Source organism: Chelonoidis abingdonii, chromosome 2 (genome assembly GCF_003597395.2).
Source record: "Chelonoidis abingdonii isolate Lonesome George chromosome 2, CheloAbing_2.0, whole genome shotgun sequence".
In the NCBI taxonomy this organism is placed as follows: domain Eukaryota; kingdom Metazoa; phylum Chordata; order Testudines; family Testudinidae; genus Chelonoidis; species Chelonoidis abingdonii.
The window spans coordinates 76,619,788-76,645,347 of record NC_133770.1 but is presented as its reverse complement, the minus strand read 5'-3'; the positions used below and the strand labels follow the sequence as shown (position 1 = coordinate 76,645,347).

The following is a 25,560-nucleotide window of genomic DNA, read 5'->3' as shown; positions in this document are numbered from 1 at the left end:
TTCTCTGCTGCTGAAAATGGATAGTGGTACAAAGTTACTTGGGATCCCTTTTTGTCCTCTCTATCCTCTTCCCAAAAAACAGGTGTTTAGGACCCAGGACAGACTTATCTTGTCTTTTATGTCCTGTATTTTAAGGGATGTCCTCTGTTTAATACCTAGTGTCTCAGGTTGGGCATACAGTACATCTATTCTTTTTCACATCTTGAGTCCTAAAGTTTCTCAAGTTGGTTCTACTGTGTGCTATTACTTGCTACCATTATAGCACAATCGTATTGTGTCGTCCACTTTATTTTTAAGGGAATGAGATGTTAATTCTGCAGTGTTGATGTTTTACAATGCCTGATCAAGACAAGAAGGTGAAGAGCACAGAAAAGGGAACAGACAAAAAACCACAAGGGATCACTGCAAGGTATAGTATCTGATAATGGTTTAGTTTGTTTGAACCTCAACAGTGACTTTCTGGAGTTTGTACCATCTGCCAAAGTTAAATGCTTTAACGTGAAATGCTCTATACATATGTCAACTGTTACTCTGGTCGCAGAGTTTATTTAGACCATTGGTGATTTCAGGCATTCTGGAGAAACAAATCAATGGTTATGAAACTTCTGTATGCAAAAATAAAACAGTAGTCTACTAAGGCAGTGCCAGAGAATTGTCTTTTCTCTCACCAATGTCGATCACACAAATTGACCGTATTTATACTGAGCAGACTACTTGTTGACATGGTTATAAATAACTTTGTCTCATGAGTTATTAATAGATACATTATTATGTTTTATCCTAGGGATTACTCTGATCTTAAAAGACTTCAGTCTCTTTTAAATGTCCAGTCAAGCAGACAGCAGGTATTTTTCAGTAGTCATTATTCAACATGCTGAACAGTTGTATGATTATGCAAAATAATGATTGTGGTAGTCAGTGTGAATTTTGTGCATTGTAAGAAATAGTCAAAGAAGTTTTTAGTGAGCTCATGTGCAGTTCAATTCACTAGAAACGTTAATTTTTTTTGGCAATAGCAGAGTTTCTCTCTAGGGAAAATCCCATTTACACAGTGTAAAGGAATGAAATCAATCAGCTTTTTATGCTGATATGTCATATTCATTTTTAAAATAATAGCAAAATTATCTTCATTTTTTTTTGCTGTGTCAACATATCTAGCAGAGCTTATGCTGTCACGTTTATCGCTAAACAGCTTAACAACTTTGCCTTTTTCCACACCCTTTGATAATGTCATGAGGAAGTAGTCCCCATTTTCAGAAAGACGCAGGTTAATTATAACATGATGAAAGGAAGTGAAGGATGCAAAACCACAGGTAAACAATTCCACCATGCTTAAATAGTCTTTAGAGAGAGACAACTTGAGGTTAAAACTATGTCAAGAAAATTGATTACACTGATAGTTATCTGTTTATAAGGTCGTCTTCGAGTGATTGCTCATGTGTATTCCACAATAGGTGTGCGTGCTCACCGCGTGCACCAGTGTCGGAAGTTTTTCCCCTAGCAGTACCCGTAGCAGTGCCCCTAGCAACCATGGTGCAGTATAAGGGGCACTGTGTGTTCCCCCCACCCTGAGTTCCTTCTTGCCAGCAGTGAAGGTGCTTTGGAACTGCTCTGCTCTAGCTTTGCTGTAGCTCGTACCCATAACTGCTTGTTTGTTCAGTGTGTGGTACCTGTAGTTAGTTAAAGGGATTAACAAATTTATTTGAGCATAAACTTTCATAGCCTAAAGCCTACTTCATCAGATGCATGCACTGGAAAATACAGTAAGAAGATATAATATATATTGAATATGAAAAAATGGATGTTGCCATACCAACTCTAATGAGACTAATCAAATAAGGTGGGCTATTAGCAAGAGAAAAAAATGTTTGTAGTGATAATCAGGATGGTCCATTTCAAACAGTTGACAAGAAGGTTCAAGTTGCAGCAGACTCCCGCCCAGGCCATCCATTCAAAATACAAGACCACTTATAAAAAGTCATGGGACTATAAGAGGCGCCCACGGAGGCCTGCCCCCACAAGCCTGAGTCCTCCAAGGGCAAGCAGGCGGGGGAAAAGGCAGTTTTGACAGCATGTCCAGGGGCACCCTGCCAGTCCTCCTGAGGGATCCACCCTCAGTAAAGCTTCCCTTCTCCAATTGGTTGCATGCTTTCCTCCCAGAGTGGTCGCAGCTGAATTTGGACCGATAGGTCCTCAACACCATCTCCCGGAGCTACAACCTCCAGTTTACTTCCACCCCACCCAACCACCCTCTGGCCGCATCCCTCCTGGGGGACCCCTTGCATGAGGCTCTTCTCAAGCAGGAGGTGGGGTGGCTCCTGAGCCTAGGAGCAGTGGAAGCGGTGCTTGGGGGAGTTCAAAGGCAAGGGGTACTACTCTTGCTATTTCCTTATCCCGAAGGCCAAATTGGGTCTCAGGCCCATCTTGGAACTGCGAGGTCTGAACCAGTACATGGTGAAGCTCAAGTTCTTCTTCGAGTGGTTGTTCATGTCCATTCAAAGTAGGTGTGCGCGCGCTGCGTTCACACCAGCCAGAAGGTTTTCCTCTAGCAGCTCCCGTAAGGTTGGCGCTGGTGCCCCCTGGAGTAGCTCCACTATGGCGCCCTATAAAGGGGCCCGCCGACCCTCCTCCACCTGAGTTCCTTCTTACTGCCAGTGACAGTTAGCTGGAACTTCGCTTGCTGATAGCAAGTTTAGTAGTGTCCATAAACCTCGTGTATATAGTTCGTGTATTTAGTTAGTCTGTCTAGATTAGTCGTACATAGTTCTTTGCTGTTTGGGGTTCCCCCCCCACCTACTCGTCATCCCGCCGGGGAATGCCCGGGTCTCCCAGGTTTAAACTCTGCAAGGACTGCGGAAAGTTCATGCCTAAGAGTGACCTGCACCCTGCTTGTCTGCGGAGCCTCGGGGAGAGCCACCAAAGGGGACCGGTGCACTATTTGCAGGGGCTTCCATCCCAGAACTCTCAAAGACAGAGCGCAAAGACTTAGAGTTCTTCTGATGGAGGCTGCCTTGCAGCCACCTTTGGACCCGGAGCCGGCCAATGCGGAGCCCAGCACGTCATTGTCGGTGCGGAGTGCCTGGGTACCAGCATCAGGACTTAGGGCCCAGCCCAAATCCTCTAAAACCCAGCACCGGAGGGAGTCGGGTCATAAGAAGTCGGCCTCAGTGCCGCACCGCTCGCCCTCCCTGATGCCCACTAAGAAGAAGAGTTCGGTGAGGGAGCGATCGCTCTGCCAGAACCTCCACAGGCCGACGCTGTCCACCGGTACAAGTGGACAGGCTGGGCTACAGCCCTCAGCTGCTCCGTCGACTCCCGCACTGGAGAAAGGGCGATCGAGTCTGGAGCGGCCAACATCCCCAGGCCTTAGCGGAGACATGCATCTCCCCTCAACGCCAGAGGCATTCGAGACGTCCTCAGACCTGCTGATACTCCCGGTACTGGCCTCCCCGCATCATGGCAGTGAGTTGCCGACCATAGCTTGTCCCCCAGTACAGTCTAGGGGCAAGCTGGCCATGCTGTCGCCTCCCTCTCCATCCCACGCCACCTGGGCGGCACCTGACCAGAAAGACAGCTCCCCGCCTCCGCGCTGTTCTCCGACGATGGCGGGTGCCGCTCCCCCCAGGTCCTCTTATTCAGAGACCTCAGACTCAGAGGTGGACTCTTATCGCTCCAGCCGGTCGTGGAGCAGGAGGTCAACTTTGGGGGTGAGCCACCAGCGATACCCACCACAGTGGCAGCGGCAATGGCAACCGCCCGCCCAGTAGCTGTTTTGGACCCCCGGGGCCTACCACCAGTTGGTGGGCCAGGCATTTGGTCCTCACTCCAGGTCGGCCTCGGTCTCCTCGGCATCGATGGCCCCGGCGCAGTTGCCTCCTCCACTGGCACCATCACTGGGCAGGGGTGTGTCGCGTCTAAGTTCAGCACCTCCTTGCCGGGCATCGGCACTCTCAGCGACCATGGTGCTGGTTCAACAGGTACCGTCAGAAACGCCAAGCCATTCATTGGTGACGCTGGTACTGGCCATGGTGCTGCATTTGGAACCGGCACCAGCCCCGCAACCTCGGTACTATGTGCCGCCGGACCCCGAAGGGCTGGAACCGTCGGAGGACGGTCCGATCCAAGTGACTTTCTCCTCTTTTTCCCCAGATGAGGCGGTTGCGGGCATAACCATGGCACCGGCCCTGGAAGACATTAGGATCCTTCAGCAACTGCTTAGACGAGTAGCTCAGAGCCTCACAATCCAGGCTGAGGAAATTGAGGTGGACGTAGATCCGGTAGTGTACATCCTGGCTCCATCGGGACCATCCAGGGTGGCCCTACCATTGATCAAGACCATAGAGGACACGTCCCGCACCTTATGGGAAACGCCAACCTCATTGGCCCCTGCTGCCAAGAAAACAGAGGTGTTATTTTGTGCCCTCTAAGGGGCATGAGCATTTGTACACCCACCCTTCCCCGGACTCCCTAGTGGTAGACGTGGCCAACCAAAGGGAGCGTCAAGGGTTTCAAGGATCAACGCCAAAGAACAGGAACATCAAAAGGCTCGACCTCTTGGGTAGAAAGGTGTACTCTACGGCGGGCCTTCAACTACGAATAGCCAACCAACAGGCAGTCGTAAGCCGATATGGTCATAACACATGTTCGACCGTGTCAAAGTTTACCGAGCTCCTTCCCCAGGATTCGAGGGCAGAGTTTTCGGCCTTGGTGGAAGAGGGAAAGCTCATCTCCCGAGCCTTCCTCCTGGCTGCCCTAGATGCAGTGGACTTGGCCTCACACTCCATGGCAACAGGCCTGATCATGAGGTGGGGAGCCTGGCTCCAGGTCTTGAGCCTCCCCTATGAGGTCCAGCAGACTATCCAGGACCTCCCCTTTGAAGAGCAGATGCTGTTTTTGGATAAAAGGGATAAAGTCTAAAGGACTCAAGGGCTACGCTTCATTCGTTGGGCCTGCATACCCCGGCAACCCAACATAGACAGTTTAGGCCGCAAGCGGCCTCGCACCCTTACCAGCCTCAGAATCGTCCAGAGGTTGGGCGCAGACGGGGCAGGTACGGCAGGATGTGCCACCAACGCCACCCCTCCAGCCAGGCATCCGGCCAACCGAGACCGACGTTAGGGCCTAGACCCCCTATTTGATGGTACTGTCGAGGGTGGCCTACCGATCAGGACTCCGGATCCTTCTTTCCTACCTTTGGGTCATGTCTGTCCCCCTTCTACCATGCCTGGTCTCGAATCCAGTTCTCCTCCCTCCCACTCCACCAGCCTCCCTCTCCATCCCTCTTCAGGGACCCCTCTCAGGAGCAACTTCTAATTCAGGAAGTGCGGTCCCTCCTCACAGTGGGGGTGGTGGAGGAAGTTCCTCAGGAGCTCAGGGGCAGAGGCTTCTACTCCCGGTATTTTCTAATACCGAAGGCAAAAGGGGACCTGAGACCCATCCTGGACTTGCGGCGACTGAACAAGTTTGTGAAAAAGCTCAGGTTCCGCATGGTCTCCCTGTTTTCGATCATTCCCTCCTTGGATCCAGGAGATTGGTATGCCGCCCTCGACTTAAAGGACGCATATTTCGATATTGTCGTAATCCCCCAACACCGTCGGTACCTCAGGTTTGTCATGGTTGACTCCCATCTGCAGTTCACAGTGCTCCCATTTGGCCTATCAGTGGCACTGAGGGTCTTCACGAAGTGCATGGCAGTCATGGTGGCCTTTCTGCGCAGGCGGGGTATCCAGGTTCCCCTACTTGGACAATTGACTTTATAAAGGGCCGCTCCAAGGAGCAGGTGGAAGCTCAGGTGCTTTTCATCAGGCGGACCTTCCTCAAGCGAGGTCAAGTCCACCATGTCTCTTACCCAAAGGATAGAATTTATAGGGGTGGCTCTGGACTCAACACATGCCAGAGCATATCTTCTGGAGTCCAGGTTCCGGTCCATGTCCGAAATCATTCTCGGTCTGCAACATGCCCCGACCACCACGGCAAGAAACTGCCTCAAGCTGTTGGGCCACATGGTGGTGTGCACCTATGTGGTGAGCCATGCCAGACTCTGGCTTCGCCCACTACAATCCTGGTTGGCGACGGTATACCGCCCGGCCAGGGATCCCCTGGACTCAGTGGTGACTCTTCCCCAGGTGGTGCTGAGCTCTCTCCAATAGTGGCTTGACCCGCTGAAGGTATGCTTGGGGGTTTCCTTCACCGCCCCTCAACCCTCCCTCTCCCTGGTGACGGATGCCTCGGATCGGGGATGGGGGGCGCACTAGGGGGATCTCAGGACACAGGGCTTGTGGTCGCAGGAGGACCTGAAGTTACATATCAATGTCAGAGAGCTGAGAACTGTTCGCCTGGCTTGTTTTACCTTCCAATTCCACCTGGCCGGCAGATGTGTCTCAGTCCTCACGGACAACACGTCAGCGGTCTTCTATATCAACAAACGGGTACACGCAGGGCTGTAGCAACAAAGAACGTGGCCCCCTCCGAACATATGTACCGGCGCCTCTTAACAATCGAACTGGATGCGGTATTTATTTATAATAATGTGACCTAGGGTTCATATTATGTATACATGCCACAGTGTACAAGTATTCGCTATTTACGCAAAGCGCATCTTCGAGCCTTGTTCTCCCGCAAATTGTTTAATTCAGAGTGCGTCATACTCCCAAGCGATCTCGCAATTCTGTGTTTTTTCGATTGAGATACGCAAGCAGCACAAAACAGCCGGGTGTCCATCCTGTCCATTGGTTGAAGCGCAGGATATCTGATCAGTTTAATAATTGCTGAAGCTCCTTGGTTCAGCACACGACATAACGGTGGTCAGAAAAATTCTGATGCAAATGCAAAGAATTCGGAATTTATCTCCTAAGGTTGTTCGTGTCATATGTACGTAAAAAATTGTTTGACCGTGACAAGTCCTCTTCTGTTCTCGTGACATTTTAAATAAAATGATTCAATTCTTTAGTGAGTTCGTTGGCATCGGAATGTGCCTCCCATTTTTTCTTTCAAAATTTTGGGCTGTGATTCTCCGTTTCATTTCTCTGTGACACTTTGCTTCAGGCTTGTTAGCGTGTGTACAGAAACTCCAAACACATTATAGCCACTCTGCCACGAGTTGGGTCAACAGTCGCTGATTGAACAGAAGATATGGCCTGATCAGTGAAGAAGGGAAGAAAGAACTGCGGATTGAAATTTTCTTCGGCAGAAAGAGCGACTTGAATATGCAGCACATTCAATCAAACATTCTCTCTTCATGTCACACACCTGGTTTCTGTAAACACCTGCGAATACCCCGTCATGCTCTGCTAATTTCACTGTGCTATTTGTGACCACAGAAGTTAATACCTCTGTTTCAAGATAGTCCTTACCAAAAACTCGATTGTACACCAACTTCACCTGCAGTACGTCAATTGACACATCTGGTGACTGAATTTAATTGGCATGGTTTATTGATGTGAAATAGTATATATCGTACCAACGTGTACACAGTCAGAACAAAGGCCGTAGTAAGCATGGTCATAAAAGCGACCGGCTTCTGGTCTGTATTGCCATCTTTCCTATTCGAGCGCATATTCTCGCAAAAGAGTGTACAAACAATGCACAATTCTTCAAGGTGGATACATGCAATGCTTCACAGCATCAAATTCCCGACTCCCAACGAGTGTCCCGATAACCCTTTAACAGATATTGACATATGTTCTTGAGTATATCCCAACATGAAATGTGAAGAGAAAAGATAACGTATATTCTGTAACGGAGACCGAAACAAGTCAATGTATTTTCGATGACTTTGCCACGTCTGAGATCACAAGATTCCCAAGTGTGAGCTCCACATGGTACATACAAGGCACAGTCATTTTATTTCTAGCATGCAGGCTTGAACTCCTTTATTCTTTCCTCTCATTATTTGCGCCGTTATAATAAGCTTGGCCTCTCAGTCAGCAATGTCTATTCCTAAGTTGGTTTGCTTTCAAGAATTGCTTCCAATAAGCCCTCACCAGTTGATCATGAACATTAAGAAAACCAACAAACGCTTCACGAATATGACACCCTTCACCGTGCATTCAACCAAAGCGTACCCAAGACCATCTGTCTTCATGTGACACATGGGGAGACATCCAAATAACTGAATAAATTTTGATTTTTAAGCTGCGCTATGTTGGCCTCTTGAATGTTACGGCAAAGTTGAATCAGCTCGTTTTGGATCTGTGGACTGAGGTACTGACAATGTCTCTCTGCTTCTTAATCCTGTAAAAGTTCGCTGAGGACAGTATCAATACTTTGCAAGCAATTCAAACAGCCAAAAAAAAGTTGCCATTCAAAAAGGATTGCCGAGCTTTTCATTACTTCCTCGAAATGCAATTTCTTTCAGACAAGAAAATAACGACATCAACCATGTGTTTGACAACATTTCTCCAGAAATCTTTTCTTTCGAAAAGCCTGCAATCGAGTTGGTCAATTAGAATGTACGGTTTACTATGCCTGACCGAAGGTCAAACCATTTCACCATACAGTCTTGATGACCTGTTGCCTGTTTCATTGCTGCTGAAGTCTTGTTTGACAGGCTTTTCAAGCAGATGTTTTCACGACGTAGCGGTATGTTGCCAGTGCCCAAATAATTTACAACACAAACACAGGCATCTTTCTGAACTGAGTACATTAACCATGAAAACCTCTTATTTTCTCGCCATTTGCCATGGTTCGATAGAAATGAGGACTTGTGAACCTCCTCTTCCTCGTTAAATGGAAATTCATAACTTTCATTCTGCTGCGGTGCCACATGCAACAATGTCACACACTTGACCTGTCGCGTATTATAGACGGCCAATCTCCTGGATCATCAGTCAGTGTTCGATTCAGATACTTCTTTTCCCGGCAGCAGCTGGAATATCTGTCACAGTTTGTTTGGTAGAACAACTGGCTTCACCTTCGACCTCACTTGAAGCACTTCTGGATACTTCTGGATACGATTCATCGCTGCTAGAGCTGTCCGTTCATGTGCCTGTACCTGTACATTGGATTGCAGCGCAAAATACGTTGACACTTTGGATTTTCTCAAGTTCTTCGTCGGCATCTTTTGCTGCCTTTCGTTTACTAGCTCCCGCTCTTATACATTCTCTTAGACATCACAAAGCACGCTTCTGCGTTGGAAACGATAAAAACTAAACAACTAAATTAATAACATTTATCCGCCGACCGGCCATTATGACGCAAATACACATTCTTTGAATGGGTCAACTAAATTTCGAAAACTGACCGACAGACAACTGATGTAGCCAATAGCATTATGATGTATCATAATGACTTCACGGTTTTTTCAGTAAAACCGACATGGATTGTGCAATAGCGTCAATAAATGTCACTTACCTAGTTATACCTTACATTTTTTTTGCCACTTTTAGGGGCCCCCTTCCTTGCGGGGCCCCCTCCGGTCGGAGGGTATGGAGGATGCTCGCTACGCCTCTGGGTACACGCTCCTCCCCTGTACAGGAAAGCCCTCGCGCTGTGGGACTTTTGCGTTCAGAATGCTACCCACCTGACGGCATTCTACCTCCCAGGGGAACAGAACGGCCTGGTGGACGCCCCCAGCCGCTCTTTCCGGGGTCACTAGTGATCACTTCATCGGACGTAGTCCGCTCAATCTTCCATCTCTGGGGTTGCCACCAGTTAGACCTGTTTGCTTCAAGGGAAAACAGGAAGTGTAGGCCGTTTTGCTCCCTCCGGGGCCACAGCCCGGGGTCTCTGTTGGATGCCTTTCTCCTCATATAAGGAAGGGCTGCTCTGCACCTTTCCGCCAATTCCATTGATACACAGGGTAATTCTCAAGATCCTCAGGGATCATGCCCATGTAATCCTGATAGCACCAGCGTGGCCGCGCCAACATTGGTACATGTCGCTCCTGCACATGTCCACCCGAGTGCCCCTGATGCTGCCCCTGCTGCCGGATCTGATCACCCAGGACCAAGGCTGCCTGCACCACCCAAACTTGCAATCACTCCACCTCACAGCCTGGATGCTCCATGGTTGAACCTGGTGGAGATGCAGTGCTCCCAACAGGTCAGACAAGTGCTGCTCGGTAGTAGAAAACCTTCAACCAGGGCCACCTACCTGGCCAAATGGAAGCGCTTCTCCATCTGGTCCGGTCAGCGAGGGCAGGAACCGTTGTGGGCCCCGATTCCCATTATCTTAGACTATCTGCTCCACCTGAGACAGTTGGGCCTTTCCCTCTCCTCGGTTCGAGTTCACTTAGCGGCCATCTCGGCTTTCCACCTGGGAGAAAGGGGCACCTCAGTGTTTGCAAACCCGCTGGTTGGTCGTTTCCTCAAGGGCATGGACAGGCTGTTTCCACATGTCCGTCAACCAGCTCCTACCTGAGACCTCAACCTGATCCTCTCCGCCCTCACGGGGCCTCCCTTTGAGCCCCTGGCTTCATGCTTTCTGCTGTACCTGTCATACAAGATAGTTTTGTAGCGATCACCTCGGCCAGAAGGGTATCGAAGCTCAGGGCGCTGAAATCCGAACCCCCGTACACGGTCTTCTATAAGGACAAGGTCCAACTTAGACCTCACTGGCTTTCCTCCCCAAGGTCATCTCCCAATTCCACATGGACAAGATATCTTCCTACCGGTGTTTTATCCAAAGCCTCACTCTTCCGGTAAGGAGCGGAGGCTGCATTCCCTGGATGTCCACAGGGCCCTAGCCTTTTATGTTGAACGGACAAAGCCGTTTAGACAGTCGACCCAGCTCTTCATCGCAGTGGCGGATAGAATGAAGGGGCTCCCGGTCTCCTCTCAGAGGATCTCTTCGTGGATCGCGGCCTGGATACGAGAATTCTATCATATAGCTAGAGCCCCTATCCCTCTGGTTACAGCCCACTCTATCAGGGTGCAGGCCTCCTCCGTGGTGTTCCTGGCTCAGATCCCGACTCAGGAGCTTTGTAAAGCTGCCACGTGGTCATCCATCCACATGTTGACATCGCACTATGCCATCACACACCAGGCTAGGGATGATGCCGCCTTCGATCATGCAGTGCTTTGGTCAGCAGTGACCTCCAACCCCACCACCTAAGCTTAGGCTTGTGAGTCACCTACTTTGAATGGACATGAACAACCACTCGAAGAAGAAAAAATGGTCACCCACTTTTTAGTAACTGTTGTTCTTCGAGATGTGTTGTTCATGTCCATTCCAATACCCACCCTCCTGCCCCTCTGTCGGAGTGCCAGCAAGAAGGAACTGAGGGGATGGAGGATTGGCGGGCCCCTTTATAGGGTGCCATAGCGGCACCACTCCAGGGGGTGCCAGGGCCAACCTTACGGGCGCTGCTAGGGAAAAATCTTCCTGCTTGCGTGCACGTGGCGCGCGCACACCTACTTTGAATGGACATGAACAACACATCTCGAAGAACAACAGTTACTAAAATGTGAGTAACCATTTTTTCCGCATGGTCTCCCTGGCCTTCATCATCCACTCCCTAGATCCTGGGGACTGGTACACCGCCCTTGATTTGCAGGAGGTGAACTTCCACATTCATATATTCGAGGGGCACAGACGCTTCCTCTGTTTCATGGTGGGGCAGGAACACGCAATTTACAGTCCTCCTGTTTGGCCTGTCCGCAGCCTCCACTAAATGTATGTCAGTGGTGGAGGTCTACCTCAGGCACCGCGGGGTCCAGATCTTCCCCTGTCTGGACAACTGGTTGGTCAAAGGCAGCTCCCAGTCATAGGTGCGGGATCACGTGACACTCCTTCTGTCCATGTGCTCCACTTTGGGCCTGTTGGTAAACAACACCAAGTCCACATTAAACTCTGTTCGTTGTACCGGGACTATCGGGGGAGGGGTCCTGGACACCTCATTGTCCAGAACCTCCCTCCAGCTGGACAGGTTCAAGACCCTGAAGGGGCTCATTGATACAGTCACAAGGTTTCCAGTGACAACAGCCAGAGCATGCCTCCAACTCTTGGATCACATGTCGGCGTGCACGTATGTGGTCCATCATGCCAGACTCAGGATGAGGCCCCTCCAGCTCTGGTTGGCCTATGAGTTCTCCCAGGCCAGGGACAGGATGGACAAAGTCATCATAGTGCCCGAGCCAGTGATCACCTCCCTTCAGTGGTGGTCCTCTCCGAGAAACATGCTCCAAGGGATGCTGTTCAGGGGCAGGGCCTGTTGCTGAAACTGGTGTCCGACGCGCTGGACCTGGGATGGGGGGCCCATGTGGGGAAGGTTCAGACCCAAGGTCTATGGTCGGCTCAGGATTTGACCCTCCACATAAACATTAAGGAGCTCAGTGCGATACGACTGGCGTGCATGCCTTCTTCTCACAACTGGATGGCCAGGTGGTCAGGGTTCTTACGGACAACATGACCTCGATATTTTACATCAACAGACAAGGCGGGGACCAATCCTCTGCCCTCTGCCATGAAGCTCTCAGGCTATAGGACTTTGGTATAGCCCACGACATCTGCCATCTACCAGGAGCCCAGACCGTGCGGGCGGATCACTTGAGCAGGGACTTCTCCTCTCAGCATGAGTGGTCTCTCCACCCAGAGGTGGTGCACAGACTTTTCCAAGTGTGATGAACTCCCCAGGTGGACCTGTTTGCCACTCAGCAGAACTGTCACTGTTCCTGGTTCTGCTCCGGGGGAGGGACTGGGATGGGGCGCTATCTCCAATGCCTTCCTCCTGTCCTGGTCAGGCCAGTTTCTCTGTGCCTTTCCACCATTCTCGCTGATTGGAAAAGTCCTGGAAAAGATAGACGGACAAGACCCGGGTCCTTCTGATTGCCTGGCATGGCCCAGGCAGCATTGGTCCGGGACCCTCACGGGCCTGGCGTCGCCCTGCTGTAGCTGTTGCCATCCTGCCCAGACCTACTGTCCCAGGACCAACGCCGCCTCATCCACCTCAACCTAGCGGTGCTCCACTTCACAGCGTGGCTGCTCAGTGGTTAGGCCAGGAGGAGAGGACATGCTCATAAAGGGTTCAGTGCGTCCTCTTGGTGATCCTCCATGCGCCAAGCCTACTTGGCAAAGTGGTCTCGGTTCTTCCAAGACCCCCATGGCTGCCCTAATCCAGCTTATTTTGGACTACCTCCTTCACCTTAGAGCCCAGGGCTGGCACCCTTGTCCATCAACGTGCGCTTAGCGGCCATATCGGCCTTCCACCTGCCAGTGCAGGGCCACACAGTATTCTCCCATGCTATGAATGGCTGATTCCTTAAGGGATTGGATTGTCTCTTCCCATATGTCAGGCCCCCAGCCCCGCAGAGGGACCTGAACGTGGTGCTGGCCCGCCTAACGGGCCCCTCGTCTGAGCCACTAGCTACATGCTCCTGGTCACACCTCTTGTGGAAGATAGCCTTCCTAGTGGCAATCACGTTGGCTAAGTAGGTCTCAGAACTCAGGGCCCTGACCTCCAAGCCCCCATACACGGTGTTCCGTAAGGATAAGGTCCCACTCCACCCACATCCTTCATTCCTCCTGAAGGTGGTCTCTGCCTACCACATGGGTCAGGACATTTTCCTGCAGGTCCTCTGGCCCAAACCCCATGTGTCCAGTGAGGAGCGCTGCCTCCACACGTTGGATGTGTGACAGGCTCTGGCTTTCTACCTGTAGTGAACAAAACCGTTCAGAAAGGCCTCACAGCTTTCATTGCCTCAGCCAAAAGCATGAAGGCTTGGCCAGTCTCCACTCAGCGGCTCTCCAATTGGATCACATTGCATCTGTACCTGTTATGACCTTGCGGGAGTCCCCCCACCATCAATTGTGAAGGCACACCCGACTAGGGCACAGGCCTCGTTGGCTACCTTTTTGGCCCATGTTCCCATCCAGGACACTTGGAGGGCTGCTACGTGGTCTTCAGTTCACACTTTCACCTCGCACTATGTGATCATCTCCCAAACCAGGGAGGACGTCGGGTTCAGCAGGGCTGTGCTCCGTCTCGAGAACTATTGAACTCCTCCCACCTCCAGCAGATACAGCTTGGAATCACCTATTGTGGAATACACACGAGTGATCATTCTGAGAAGAAAAGACAGTTACCTTTTCTGTAACTGGTGTTCTTCAAGATGTGTTGCTTGTGTCTGTGCCACATCCCACCTTCCTTCCCCTCTATCAGAGTTGTCTGGCAAGAAGGAACTGAGGGTGTAGCAGGGGAGTGCGCAGCACCCCTTATACTGCACCATGGAGGCGCCACTCCAGGGGTCAGTAGGGGCGCTCCCTATGAGTACTGCTAGGGGAAAAACTTCCAACACCAGTGCATGTGGAGAGCATGCACACCTATTGTGGAACAGACATGAGCAACACATCTCAAAGAACACCAGTGATGGAAAAGGTAACTGTCTTTTTTTTCTAGTATTTGTAGCAAAGTCCTCTTTCCCCCCACTCCCTGTTGAGACTTCTCTCTACCATCCCTACTTCATGGTCTAGCTGAATGGCCTATTTCTCTTGTTCTTCTACATTCTATTCAACATGATTTTCATGGGATTGACTGCTGTGGCATGGCTGAAAGTCCTGACATTTTGGAGGCAGTCCTGAGAAATCCATCCAAAGCCCAGTGTAGCTAGATATGTAACATAGCAAGGAGCATCCTTACTGCTTGTAAATCCATTGCTGATGCTGTATAAAGGTGTGGAGATCTGATCCAAAGGATTCCTTGTAATATACAGGGCTATGTATTTGCTTCACTGAGGCTGAAGTCTGCAAGCTATGAGGCAGCTAAATGTGAAAAATTATCCTCCAGGATGCTATCACAGTGGATAGCAGTGGTTGGAGGGAGTATTGTGTGTGGATGCACTGCACCTGTTTACACAAATCATGCCAGTAGGTATGGACATCCTTACAGTAACTAAGGGCGGTAGAAACACTTAGCATTTAAAGTTGAAATGGCCGAGTCACTTAATACAGATAGACCTCTAAAATGACAGGAAATATTGTACCTCTGTGCAGCTGTGTGAGTGGGATTGACAGTAAAATTTCTGAAACAGTGTATAATGTCAGTGGTTTAATACAACCTGTAGCAGACTGGCCTGGAGGGTCACTGATCTCAAAATTCGTCACATTTCTTCATCTACCAGTTTGATTCAGCCAGGGCCATCCTTAGCCATAGACAGAACAGGCAGCCACCTGGGGCACCACTAAGTCTGGGGGCACCTCTCTGCTGGGAGCCCGGACAGATGGGAAGCAGTGGAGCATGTCAGAGCAGGGCTGCTGGGTCCTAGAGAGAACCAAATGCAGCACAGTCTGAGGGAGGGGGTTGGCTGTTGGGGTCTCTGGGAAGGGATGGGGGAAGGAACTCACCTGTAGGGTGACCAGATGTCCCGATTTTATAGGGACGGTCCTGATTTTTGGGTTTTTTTCTTATGTAGGGTCCTATTCCCCCCACCCCCGTCCCGATTTTTCACATTTGCTGTCTGGTCAACCTAGGTGGGGGTAATTGGTACTTATATAAGACAAAGCCCCAAGTAACGGGACTGGCCCTATAAAATCAGGACATCTGGATTTGATCACCCTAGCTGGGAAGCGCGTCTCTCCACCAGGCTGGCAGTGATCCATCTCATTCGGGTGGAGCTGCACAGGGCAGGATGAGCTGCTGTGGCTCCATGGGTGCCCCGTCCCTGAGATCAGATACTGTGCTAACTTCACCATGGTCCGTTAGGCTGGCGGTGGTGCCCACTGGCATATGATTGGACCTGAGGGTTTGCTGCTGCCATTGCCACTCTGCACCCCAAGAGGTGGATTTTGGGGTTCTGCAGTTTTCCACGTATCTCCTCCTCTATTGCAGCTGTTGGACCAGCAGGCTGGGGGGTGAGCCAAGCATGAAAGCAGTGCTGTGTTACCATTTAGATTGTCATTTAACAAATTTGTTTGCCAAAAATGCTTTCTATCAATCCTGAATTCAATTTCAATATTTGACAGAGTGCAAGAACCTAGAGCAGTGGTCCCCAATCTTCTTCATCTGGCAGGCGCCAGACGAAGGACCGTGGCAGCGGACGAGCATCCGCCGAAATTCAGCGGCGATGCCTCTGGATGACGCTGCTTATCGGTGGCAAGCAGTGTCATCCAGAGGCGTCGCCGCTGAAATGCTGCCAAATTTCGGTGGCATTCGGCGGATGCTCATCCACCGGCCGGTACGCAAGTGCACTGAGAGGCCCCTATGGGTGCCATGGCACCCACAGGCACCGCGTTGGGGAACCCTGACCTAGAGAACCTCCTGAAGCACGACGATCATTTTGATTTAAATGGAGTTGAACTGTATGAAGAATTGAGTACACTATCATCAGTGTTGCCATATACAAAATTGATGATGGACATTGTACAATTTACTCATACCAGCAAACTTGTTGACATATATCCTAATGTGTACATTGACACTCGTATTCTACTGACAATTCCTGTAACAGTAGCATCAGGAGAACAGAGTTTCTCAAAACTAAAGCTCAATAAAAACTATCTCCGCTCTACAATGAGTCAGGAACACTTGACTGGTCTTGCTATTCTTGCAATCAAACAAGACATCACTTTGTCTTTGTCATAACATTATTACTGATTTTGCAGCCCAAAAAGCCAGAAGTATTGCTTTTAATTAAAAAAAAATCCTTGTTTCAATACCTCTTCATATAAATTTCCAATAAAATGTTGACAAATAAAAAAATATTTGCATCATTCTGTCAAATCAGAATTTTTTCTATAGTGCTACTTCTTTAGTGCCAGTCCATCAGCATTACAGTGTGCTTAATTAAGTTAAACTGGTTTTAATAACTTGCATGTGGCAAGTTTTCCAATAGTAGAAGCTTATGTTTGTGTTGCTAAGAGCAAGACAGGCACGGGGCACCAGTTTAATAATCCCACCTGAGGCACCATAAATCCTAAGGACGGCCCTGGATTCAGCACTGCATTGGATCAGCATATTAATATAGCTTTGTTTGCATTGTGGGATGTATGCATTACCTTTATAATGGCAACTCTTGGATCTAAATTAGATAACATCTGAAGTCCCAATAAGAATTTGAAAAGACAAAAGCTAATCTTTTCTCTGCTTGGTTACTTTCTATATACTGTTTGCCTTATGCATACCCTTCCTTGCATTTTCAGCTCCCAGCCATTAACTTTGAAACTGCTCAGAATAGTATGACCAAGTCAGAACAATACACCAACAAGACTAATGGACAAAGAAGCCGAGGTCAATGGCAAGAATCAACTGAAGCTGTTGAACTTGAAAACTTTAGGTAAAGATCATACCTTTCTTTTAATCAAATATGCAAAGTATGGATGGAGCATGAACTTGGACTTCTAATCCTAACTCTGCTTCTGTGGGTTTAAATCACACCTTTAAATTTACAACAATTTTTCTTCTTACCTCATTAATGATGATTTTTTTAAAAAATAGCAAAGGAGAGGTTAACAGTGCTAAAGGTATAATTGCTACTTGGAACCCCAGAATCTCATGCTTTTAAACTGGTAAATATTTGAAGGACATATTAAATTATACATATTCAATTCTAAAGGAAAGAAGAGATGTGTGGTTTGCAAAATGCAACAAATAATCAGATTAAAGGTTTCCCAAGGGCAGTTAGACTGTTCAGATTGCTGTTTCATTAAGCATTTTTTTTATTTGCATTGTTACAAACACAGGAAGGAATCATAAGATGCCTAAGGTAGAATCTGTTTTGTTCTTCTGATGTTGTTTGTTCTTAGGTGTACCCATATTTAAATGTGTTTGGTTAAGAAAGTTCTGCCAGCCATTCTAGCTGAAAAGTTGGAACATATCACATTTAATTGGTTGAAATGCTTTGTTATATCATCAGGGTTGTACTGTGTACAAGTGTCCTGGCTGTGAGAGAGAATGAGTGCACAGCACATCAGGAGAATTAGGAGGTTGGATAATCAGGGGATCTTGAGCACATTCCTCAAAGCCTGTTGGGCTTCCTCTTCAAAGAATAGAAGATGTGTGCAGCTCCTAAGATTTGGAGGACAGAAGCACCAATCTTTCAGAATTTAGAAGCTTTGTTCAAAACCTTGGGAGACACATCTGATCTCTTATTTAAATGAGAGTTGGATAATTGAGATCTCACTGTTTTGTTTTTAATTAATTTTTAAAACAGCCTATAACATATTAAAACTTCTCTAAATCAAACATCATTAGGAAATATCAGAAATATGAAATATGGCTATTTTTAACCTTCAGAAACCCCTGTTATGTCAGACTAATTCTGTTTCTGAAAGTGCTACATCTTTCTAAACATTTAGGTTAATAGCACGTGTGTTTAATTATTATGAATTATTGTCCTTCAAGACCTTTTCTTCATGACTTTCTGGTCCCTGTCACTGGCCCAAAATGGTTCCCTGCCACTTCACTCTCGTTTGTCATTGTTATTTATATAACACTTAAAGCGTGCATCATGCTTTGCAGACAGAAGGCACTGTTGCTGCCCCCAAAAGCTTACACCATACATTGAACATTACATAACAAAAAGTGATGATAGACAATAGGGTGGGCCCTGGAATAAGATTGGGACCATGCAATTTAGGATCATGCATTAAGTCAGCAGTTCAGAATCAGGGGTTTAGCTTTTTCTGAAACATTTTGCTGGTGGTGTTTCTTTTAAGTAATTTGGTTTTACCTTATGAGTATTTTTTAATACTGTTAATACGTCCGAAAGTGATACCATTCAGTGAGTAAAAAAAGAGAGGCAGAGCTGGAGCCACAGTGCCAGTAGGGACAGTGTATGAAGGCAGTTACCGAATGGCTGCTCCCACTTGCTGCTCCGTAGGCTTTGAGATCTGCTAAATGCTAATTTAAATAAAAGTAGCAGTCATGTTAGTCAAACAATTTGTTATCATACACTATTATAATCTCAACAATTAACTGTCTGCTAACAAAGTCTGTTTTCTTCTAATTAACGTTCAGTAATCTAAACTTATCTTACTACAATGTAATTAACAATACTGCATTTTTCTTCCCCTGCCCCGCAGTGTGAACTACAGGAATGAGAGAAATTTTAGCAAGCATGCTCAACACAAACAGTTTCAAGAAATCTTTACAGCTTTGGTTAAGAACAGACTTATCTGCAGGTAAGAATATGTGATACATGTATGTCTGAAATAGAGGAGACTGCTCATTTGCTTGGGTTAGGCAGGGATCCAAGAAGAGCGAGTAAGGTGTGGCTTGTACACGTCAGCAACAATCCCTGTGGTATGGAAACTGTTGGTTTCACGATATGGGGCTGGGAGATCTTTAATATAAAAAAAACTGGGCAAAAAATGGGTCTCCCAATCTTAATGGGCAGATGATAACAATACTTCTCTGCTTCCTGAGTTCATTTACACACTGGAACCTGTTGTCTTAAAATTCTGTAAATTTTTTGTTGGAAGTCAATTCTTTGATTTCCCTTGTTGCTGATGGCATGCCCATCTACAGAAAAAACAGGCTCTATTTCGCTCATCTCAATTGCCTCAGCACTGTAAAACTAGCATGCTACTCATACTTACTTGACCATTGAAGGCTTATAGAGAGGAAACCCTTTTCATACTATTTCTCATAAAATTAGATTGAAACTTCACATTAAATTGTAAGGACTGGCCTAATAGTCACAGCTGGGCTGGCATCCACAAGTAAGGAAGTCCACTAGATGGTAGGGATCAGAGTAATTGCTGGAGCCGTGATCAATAAGCAAGAGTGAGAGTCAGGCTGGGGTCTGAGGCTGGAGATTAGAGTTAATTACCAGACTGGAATCAGGAGACAAGAGTGAGGGTCAGAGTCAGCCTGGAGTTAGATATTTGAGATCAGAAGCCAGATGCAGTCTGGAGTCGCCAAAGGCCAGAAGTCTGTGTGGTTTGTCCAGGAAACTTCCTGGAGTGCCCTCAAGGGTTAAGTATTGCATTTGGCCAATCAGAAGGCTGCAGGGTGCTGTCACTCTAGACAGGGGTGAGCAAACTTTTTGGCCCGAGGGCCACATCGGGGTTGTGCAACTGTATGGAGGGCTGGGTAGGGAGGGCTGTGCCTCCCCAAACAGCCTAGCCCCTGCCCCCTATCTGCCCCCTCCCACTTCTCACGCCCTGGCTCCCCCCCTCTCAGAACTCCCAACCCCCCCCTAATCCTTGTCCCCTGATCATCCCCTCCCAGGACCCCCACTCCCTGTCTAGCCCCCTTGCTCCCTGTCCCCTGACTGCCCTGACCTCTATCCACACCTCTGCCCCCTGACAACCCGCTGGGGACTCCCACCTCTATTCAACTGCCCCCTGCTCCTCATTCCCTGACCACTCCTCCTGGGACCCCCCCCAACTATCCCCTGGGATCTCACCCCTTTATCCAACCCCCCCTGTCCCCTGACTGCCCTCTCAACCCCTATCCACCTCCTTGCCCCCTGACAGGCCTCCTGGGACTCCCACTCCCAACCCCCCCCGTTTCCCCCCCAAACCTCCGCTCCATCCAACCACCCCTTCCTCCCTGACTTCCCCCCAGGACTCCCCTCTCTCTTACCCAACCCTCCTTCTCCTTGCTCCCTTACCAGCAGCAGCAACTCGCATCCACAACACTTGGCCAGAGCCAGCTGTGCTCCCCACGCTGCCCAGTGGAGCAGCAGACCAGAGTGCTGCCGGCATGGTGGCAGGTGAGGGGAAACAGCAGGAGAGGAGCCGGGGACTAGGCTCCCTGGCCGGGAGCTCAGGGGCTGGGCAGGACGGTCCCGGGCTGGATGTGGCCCGCGAGCCATAGTTTGCCATGTCTCCTCTAGACCCTTGAGGCAGAACTTCCTGCAATGCCTAACTGTCAATGTGCTCCATGGGTGTAGCTCTGCGTGTGTTCCCCACACCCCATCTTCTCCAGTGGCAATATGGGAATGTCAGCCATCCCAGGCTCTGCAGACCTAGGTTCTAGTCTCACAGATCTTTACAGAAATAAATGAAAGACATTCAAGAAAATATGGGCACTGAAATTTATTTTCTGAAAGAAACGTATATTTTTTATTTAAATAATATTTTCTATTTAAATCCCAGGTAAAATTTTCAAAAAACACCCACGTGATTTAGGGGCTTTAAGGCCTGCGTTATAAAGGTATTTAGGCACCTAAAGATCCAGTTAGATGTCTAGAGGGATTTTCAAAGAACCTAACCAAGTTAGTCACCCACCTCCCATTAAAAATCATGAAAGTCAGTGGAATTTGGCACCTAACTTACTTAGACCCTTTTGTAAATTCCACTAGATGCCTATCTGCATCTTTAGACACGTAAATACCTGTGTAAGTCTGGTCCTACTTTTAATTTTCAAGAGTGTTTTATGCACTTAGGAGCCTAAGTCTCCTTGCAATGGGACTTTGGCCATGCCTGCACTACAGACTTCTGGGCTGACATAGCTCTTCCAGAAATCATTCCTGACCAACATACCTGTATTGACAGAAACTCCTAGTGCAGAGGCAGTTATATTGGCAAAACTACACTTTTGCCACTATATCTCATTTTGCTCAGGCCAGTGAGTGGAATAAACTATGGCAGTAAAAGCACAGCTTTGCTGGTATAGCTGCATCCACGCGAGGAGCACTTTGCTGGTAGAGTACAGAGGTACAGCTATAGCAGTAAAAGCTCTCCTATGTAGACATGGGCTTTGGTTCCTATGTGCATAAGTCACTTTTGAAAATGGAACTTAGACTCTTAATTCACTTTTGAAAATTTTAGCCCCCTTCTCTTTTGGGTACCATGCAATGTGTCATTGTACTCCTGTAGAGGAACTGTAATGAGACAATTTCATTTGCTGATAATTCAAGGAAACTGTACGTTATCTCTTTCCAAACACTTTATGCATTGTGACAAACCTAATTATTTCTGACTTTTTTGTTTTTTCATCCCTTTGATGATGCTATAATGAAGTTAGTACCTTGTATTGAAAATGAAAGACCTGGATGAGGTTAATATTGCTAGCACATATTAATAGCCCTGTGAAACCAGTAACACAAGTGCAGTCACAAGGGGATTACATGCTCTTTTATAAGCACATTGCTGCTAGTATGTTGATAGCCTCTCTTTGGAACAACTGCCATTGAAGAAGGTCAAAGCCTCTAGAGGTTGCATTGGATAACTACTACCCCTGTAGGGAAACATGAGACACAGATTGCCCTGTTAAAGCCTATGGATTCTGTCAGGGATCTGGGCATGCTGAAGAGCACTCCGCTTCTATTCCACACACCATTGCCAAACAGAGAATAGAGATCATTTTACAGCATGTAAAAATATTTTTTATTTACAAAGCACGACCCCCATCCCCTTTGCAAAAGCATTCTGTGCAAGCCATCAATTCTCCCTGAAAGCAAAGCACCACTTTTCTGGGGAGGCAAGTGTGAGAACCTAGGATAGAGCCTCTACTCTTTGGGTGCAAAGAGGCTGTGCCAAATAAATTGATGCTGGAGTTCTATTTGCATCTATTACAGCACTGCCTTTATTTTTATCAAAGTATTTTTAGCCATTGGCTTAATTCCCAACAGCAAATGATAACAAGGGAAGAGAACTGCCACATCACATAGACCTCTGTTTCTGGATAACTTGTCCAGATAAATACAGATACACACCCCTTTATAGATAGATATAGATAGATACTCTCCCATTATATATAGAGAGAGAGTGTGTACCTATCTATAAAAGTGTGTGTGTGTGAGTGTGTATATAGGTGTCTAAAGATTTTTTTTATAAGCATATAGAATATATAACTTTCAAAAACAATGGAAAACTGTTTGTATTATATTGTATCTTGAAAAGTTATAGATCAGTAATACTCATTCCTGGAACTTGGTAGTACTGTTGTATCTAGGTGCTTCACTTTAAGCACACGAGCAGTTCCATTGAAATCAGGGGGACTACTTGTGCTTAAAAATCAGCAAGTGCTTTTCTGGATTAGGGACTGAGTGAATATTGTGTCTGTTAGGTGTAACAAGTGCTGGTTTGTAATGTGCAGTTTAATGAAATCTAATGTGTTCATAGGAAATTCATATTGTGTCAGCTATATTGTATTTATAGTGCTTGAATACAAGTAGTATTAAAATATGCTGTTTTGTTGGTTTTCATGCTTAATCTCATAATGATTCATGCCCCAAATTGAAAAACAGTGTTACGCATGTTCATTGTTATGCATTTGTTATTGTCTTGGGTTTATAATCCGATGTTTTTGATGTTTCTGCTACAGGGAGTGGGTTAATCGAGCCCCATCCATCCATTTCCTGAGAGTACTAATCTGTCTTAGATTATTAATGAGGGATCCATGCTATCAGGTTGGTTTGCCAAAATATTGTTTCTTATTGAAAGACAGAACACATGTAAACTATATATGTATTGTATTATGTAATATGAAAATATAACAGTAAACTACAAACATTCAACAAAACTCCAGTAGTGAAAGTTTAACCAAGTAAGAGTACTGAAACTGCAAAACTGTTGCAGTTGATACAAAGATTGTGCTGTATACATGTGCCTTTTGCAGAATACATTTATTCAATTTGTATTGTTTCCTGTATATAGTCATTAAGTCTTAATAAGAACATAGGAATTACTATAGCAGAAGAGATGAACAGTCGAGTCTAAGAATCCTGTTCCTGATCCTGGCCAACTCTGTAGAGAGACATATAAAACCCTCACAATGCAAATACATTAATTGTAGAGAACTATAAAATTGGGGGAAAATATCATCCCACAGTTCCCACTGGTGTTCATCTGGTATTCTGAAATATAATGACTGGATGCCATTAATGTTATCCTAGCTGTTATGATTGTAGATTGTTATTCATATAGGTTAAAAAGGTTTAAAAACACTGGGCATGTTTAGTCTTGAAAAAAGAAGACTGACGGTGGACCTGATAACAGTCTTCAAATATGTTAAGGACTGATATAAAGAGGACTATGATCAATTGTTCATGTCCACTGCAGGTAGGACAAGAAGTAATGGGCTTATCTGCAGCAAGGGAGAGTCAGGTTAACTATTAGGAAGACGTATCAGAGGGGTAGCCATGTTAGTCTGGATCTGTAAAAGCAGCAAAGAGTCCTGTGGCACCTTATAGACTAACAGACGTATTGGAGCATGAGCTTTCGTGGGTGAATATCCACTTTGTCGGATGTGTATTAGGAAAAACTTACTCTGAGGTAGTTAAGCTCTGGAATAGGCTTCCAAGGGAGTTTAGGAAATCCCCATCGCTGGAGGTTTTTAAAAACAGACTGGACAAACACATACTGAGGGATAGTCTAGGTTTACTTGGTCCTGCCACAGTGCAGGTGGCTGGACTTGATGGCTTCTTGAGGTCCCTTCCAGTCCTACATTTCTATGGTTCCATAACTCTAATCCTCTTTAGAAACTTAATCTATTTGCCACAGCATTCTGCAATACCATGCATTCCATAGCTTAATTGTACATTATTGTCCCAATTTTCAGATGCTTAAAATTAAATGTAAGTGTCCTGATTTTTGAAGTTGCCAAGCACCCACAAATTCCATTAACTTCATTGTGCTTTGGGAGAGCTCAGCACTGCCCAAACCAGGCCATTTATATTAAAGTACCCGTTTGTCCCAATGTTTCTATGTTATGAGAAACTTAATTAGTTTTCTTCTTTATTTTTGTTCAGAAAGTGCTCCATAACCTGGGTGGGATTGAAAATCTAGCCCAGGTAAAATATTCTTTATTGTTTTTGTCTCTTATCTTATACAATAGTTTGTTTTTGCAAAGGCAAGAATGAAATGTGTTGTAAAAGTGTTATTCTGTTGTAGGGTGCCCAGACAGTAAATGTGAAAAATCGGAACAGAGGGTGGGGGTAATAGAAGCCTATATAAGAAAAAGACCCAAAAATGGGGACTAGGTCTGCAAACTCGGGACATCTGATCACGCTATTCTGTTGGCACATGGAGAGAAATAAATTTGTTCTCCGATTAGCACATGGATAAGTAGGTGTGGTTACCAATTATGCCCAAAGCAACTGTACATGTAATTTAAGTAGCATGCACCAATGACATTTTCTTCCAGCTAATTGGATTAGACAGTAGCTAGTTTGCAAAAGTGAAAAAGACTATTAAAGGTCAACACGTTTGGCTCAATCATGAGAATAAATTCTAGGATTTTGAGGGAAGGGTGTGTAAAGTCCCCAACAGACTTCTCTGAAGGAATAACAAAAGTGATAGAAACACTATTAGTTTGAAATAAAAGCACACTGAAATGACTGTTTTTCACAGATTGCTGTGCTTTAATTAATGAGACTTGTTAGGGTTTTTTTTATATCATTGCTTCATGTGCATAGCATTCCATGTTGCTGGATGTGACTTTGGTCATGGCAAATTAAAAGAAAAGTCTCTGGGCAGTTGTGAAAAGGACAAAATAAATAGAAATATAATTTTGAAAAAAATCAAAAGGCATGACATTATTTTTTTGTTCTGCACAAAATAGTTTTTATTTGTCCAGGTTTAACTCTTGCAGACAAAAAGAGTAGCACAAATTATATGGTAATACAACTGTTTGGAACACAGAAGCTAGCATTCTGGAATACAGTATTGATTAATTTAGTCTGGTGATCCAGGGAAGCCAAAAAGCCTTTGGAATGCATCTTATTTTAAAAGTTT

At 46.6% G+C, this 25,560-nt stretch overlaps 1 protein-coding gene across 2 annotated transcripts in view; it reads left to right on the top strand.

Moving 5' to 3' along the window:
- The first annotated feature begins 303 nt into the window (after positions 1 to 303).
- The window catches only part of NEK10 (NIMA related kinase 10), a 174,724-nt gene continuing 149,467 nt past the window's right edge, over positions 304 to 25,560 (top strand). For both annotated transcript variants that reach the window (XM_032789290.2, XM_032789285.2), the window contains exons 1-6: positions 304 to 409; positions 785 to 845; positions 17,074 to 17,207; positions 18,955 to 19,053; positions 23,150 to 23,234; positions 24,576 to 24,617. In XM_032789290.2, coding sequence (XP_032645181.1) covers positions 336 to 409; positions 785 to 845; positions 17,074 to 17,207; positions 18,955 to 19,053; positions 23,150 to 23,234; positions 24,576 to 24,617 — 495 coding nt within the window. In that variant the 5' untranslated portion in view covers positions 304 to 335. The remainder of the gene's footprint in view (positions 410 to 784; positions 846 to 17,073; positions 17,208 to 18,954; positions 19,054 to 23,149; positions 23,235 to 24,575; positions 24,618 to 25,560) is intronic.